Consider the following 2,367-nt stretch of genomic DNA (forward strand, 5'->3'; position numbering starts at 1 on the left):
TTTAAATGTTACTAAACTCTCAACAAAATAATCATAACAAAAAGGAAATATAATATTGATGTACACAAGAACATTGACTCAAAATAATTATGCTGAGTGAATGAAGCTGGATGAAAATGAATATATACTGATTCCATTTATATAAAATGCTGGAAAAGGTAAACTAATCTATAGAGACAGCAAGCAAATCACTGATTATCTGAGGATGGGCATGCAGAGAGGGGCAAGAAGGAGCAATTGTCAAGGGGCAAGAGGAAACATCAGGCAGTGATGGGTATGTTCACTCTTATAATTGTGGTATTGGTTTCACAAGTGTATACACATGACCAAACTCATCAAACTGTCACTTAAAGCATGTGTAATTTATTATATGTCAATTGCACTTTAATCAAACCATTTAAAATAATATCCTCTTCAAGAAAAAAAAACTTTGGAAAGAATAAAGAAGACATGTGGAGCGGAGACTACATTGTTTTAGAATTCTCTGTAGACAATGCTCCCCTTTATCGCCTGCACAGAAAGCAGACTGCTCCCACTGCCCTGCCCTTGGGAGGCCACTGCTCCACCATGTTTCTTAAGACAGTGGGCTAATTAGTGTTGGCTATGTGGCTTCTAATCTCCATTAGTTTAGTCCTTAGGGTACTCTCAGTAACTTTTAGTAGGGTGAGATTTTTGGCCCTTCTGAGGACAGTTAGTTGCTGACATTATAAAGTGGGGTGAAACAAACACCACTATGAGGTAGATGGCCTGGAAGTGATTTGTCTATTTTGGGAGATTTGGGGGGATACCTCACCCCATATAGGATCTGGCACTTGACACTCTGAAACACTGACAATCTCCCTGCCCACCCCCATCCAGCCCCAGGAAGAAATGCCACACCTTTTTCCGTTATGTCCATGGGCTCAAGTGTCAAGAAGGAAATTTGTCTTCAGCGCTCAGTCCTGACCGAGTCCTTATTCCTACTGTTTGGTTAACTGTGATTCTGCTAGTCTGGCCCCCAACCCTGCAGGACCACATGTCCATCCCTACTCACACATCTGTCTCTTCCCTTCCTTCCCCCTCCCACCATGAGAGAACTCATAGAAATACACACATTTTCAAAACAGCTCCGTTTTATTTAAATCACCATCAGGGCACCCTGTTGCTGTAAAATGACATCTACACCATTGGCCATTTCTCAGGGGCCAGACCTCAGAGGCTTCTCAGATAGCTCGCTCTGAAGTTACTGGCTGCCCAGGTCATCACTTGATGTGGTGGACTTTTCCAGGCTTTCTGGGTCCTGCTCTGGCTCATTTTGATTCATCTTTTTATTCAGCCTGTGGTAGTGACCAAATAGCATTGTTCCTTTAGCTTTCTTAGGCTTTCTTATGAATTTGGTGGTTTTTTCAGAGACTTTCTTACTCGAACTTCTTTGAAGGGGTCTTTTTATCTTCATGGTTGTCTTCAGTACCTGGAAGGACAACACAGTGAGGCCAAAAGGGCATTGGCTTAGGGGTAGAAGATGGGATATTGATGGGAAGGGGGGCTTCAGGAGAAGTGGTCAGGGCTGAGGAGGGGTTTGTGCAAGGCAAGGAAAGGGTAAGATTCTTGGGGGAGGGGGAATCAATGACGAAAAGAATAGCTTGAGTAGGGTCCTCTTACTTTTCCACCACCTCTGGACCCAGGTTGATGGGGACTCTTCATCTTCTGCTTCCCTTTGGAGCTTGAGGTTGGTTGGTCTACATCTCTATTAGGCTCCTGTGGTTTCCTGGTTATTTTCGCCATATTGAAGCCTCCCAGTGGTCTACCTCAGGCCTCCTGACCATCCTACATATACCCTTCCAGGACAATCAGGGGCTACACCCTTCAGCTTTGATTGGTCAGCAAGGCTCTCCCCCAGCCAATGGTGGCTAATGGGGGTTTGGACATCACAAAGTACCACTATGACGCCTCGGCTTCGGGGAGAGGTTGCTGGGGAGGCCAAGATGTGGCTTTGAAATGTCTAAGTGCCATTACTGACACCTCTGTGGAGGGGCAGGGATGATGAGTAGCAAAGATGGTTTGATTAGAGAAAGGAGTCTTTTCTCTAACACCCCCAAAGGAGACTCCCCGAGCTGAACTGCCACCCCTCCTCATATCTGCATGTTCAATTGAGGTGTACTTGGTAGAGAAAGAAACTTTCCTCCAAGCTATTCTCCAAGACCACCCCTACTCAATGGTTTATTCTACTATCTCCCACCCTTAGTTACTAATTAGTGTTTTGGGTATCTTACCTAAAATCACTCCAAATGCAATGAATTTAAATATCATTGGAGATATGAATCATCTTAAAAACTAACGAAAAGACAGCTCCCATGACTATACATCTCCCTACCTATAGCATCTGGC

General features: G+C 44.2%; 1 protein-coding gene across 1 annotated transcript; it reads right to left on the reverse strand.

Annotated features, from left to right (window-relative positions):
- Positions 1-1,109: 1,109 nt before the first annotated feature.
- On the reverse strand, positions 1,110-1,852 carry LOC103562126 (uncharacterized protein CXorf51A-like). Its single transcript, XM_008537071.2, has 2 exons — positions 1,642-1,852; positions 1,110-1,450 (listed from the first exon to the last, which is right to left on the reverse strand). The coding sequence occupies exons 1-2, from the start codon at positions 1,762-1,764 to the stop codon at positions 1,223-1,225; spliced, it is 351 nt and encodes a 116-aa protein (XP_008535293.1). The 5' UTR covers positions 1,765-1,852; the 3' UTR covers positions 1,110-1,222.
- Positions 1,853-2,367: the final 515 nt, after the last annotated feature.

Source organism: Equus przewalskii, chromosome X (genome assembly GCF_037783145.1).
Source record: "Equus przewalskii isolate Varuska chromosome X, EquPr2, whole genome shotgun sequence".
NCBI classification, from domain to species: Eukaryota; Metazoa; Chordata; class Mammalia; order Perissodactyla; family Equidae; genus Equus; species Equus przewalskii.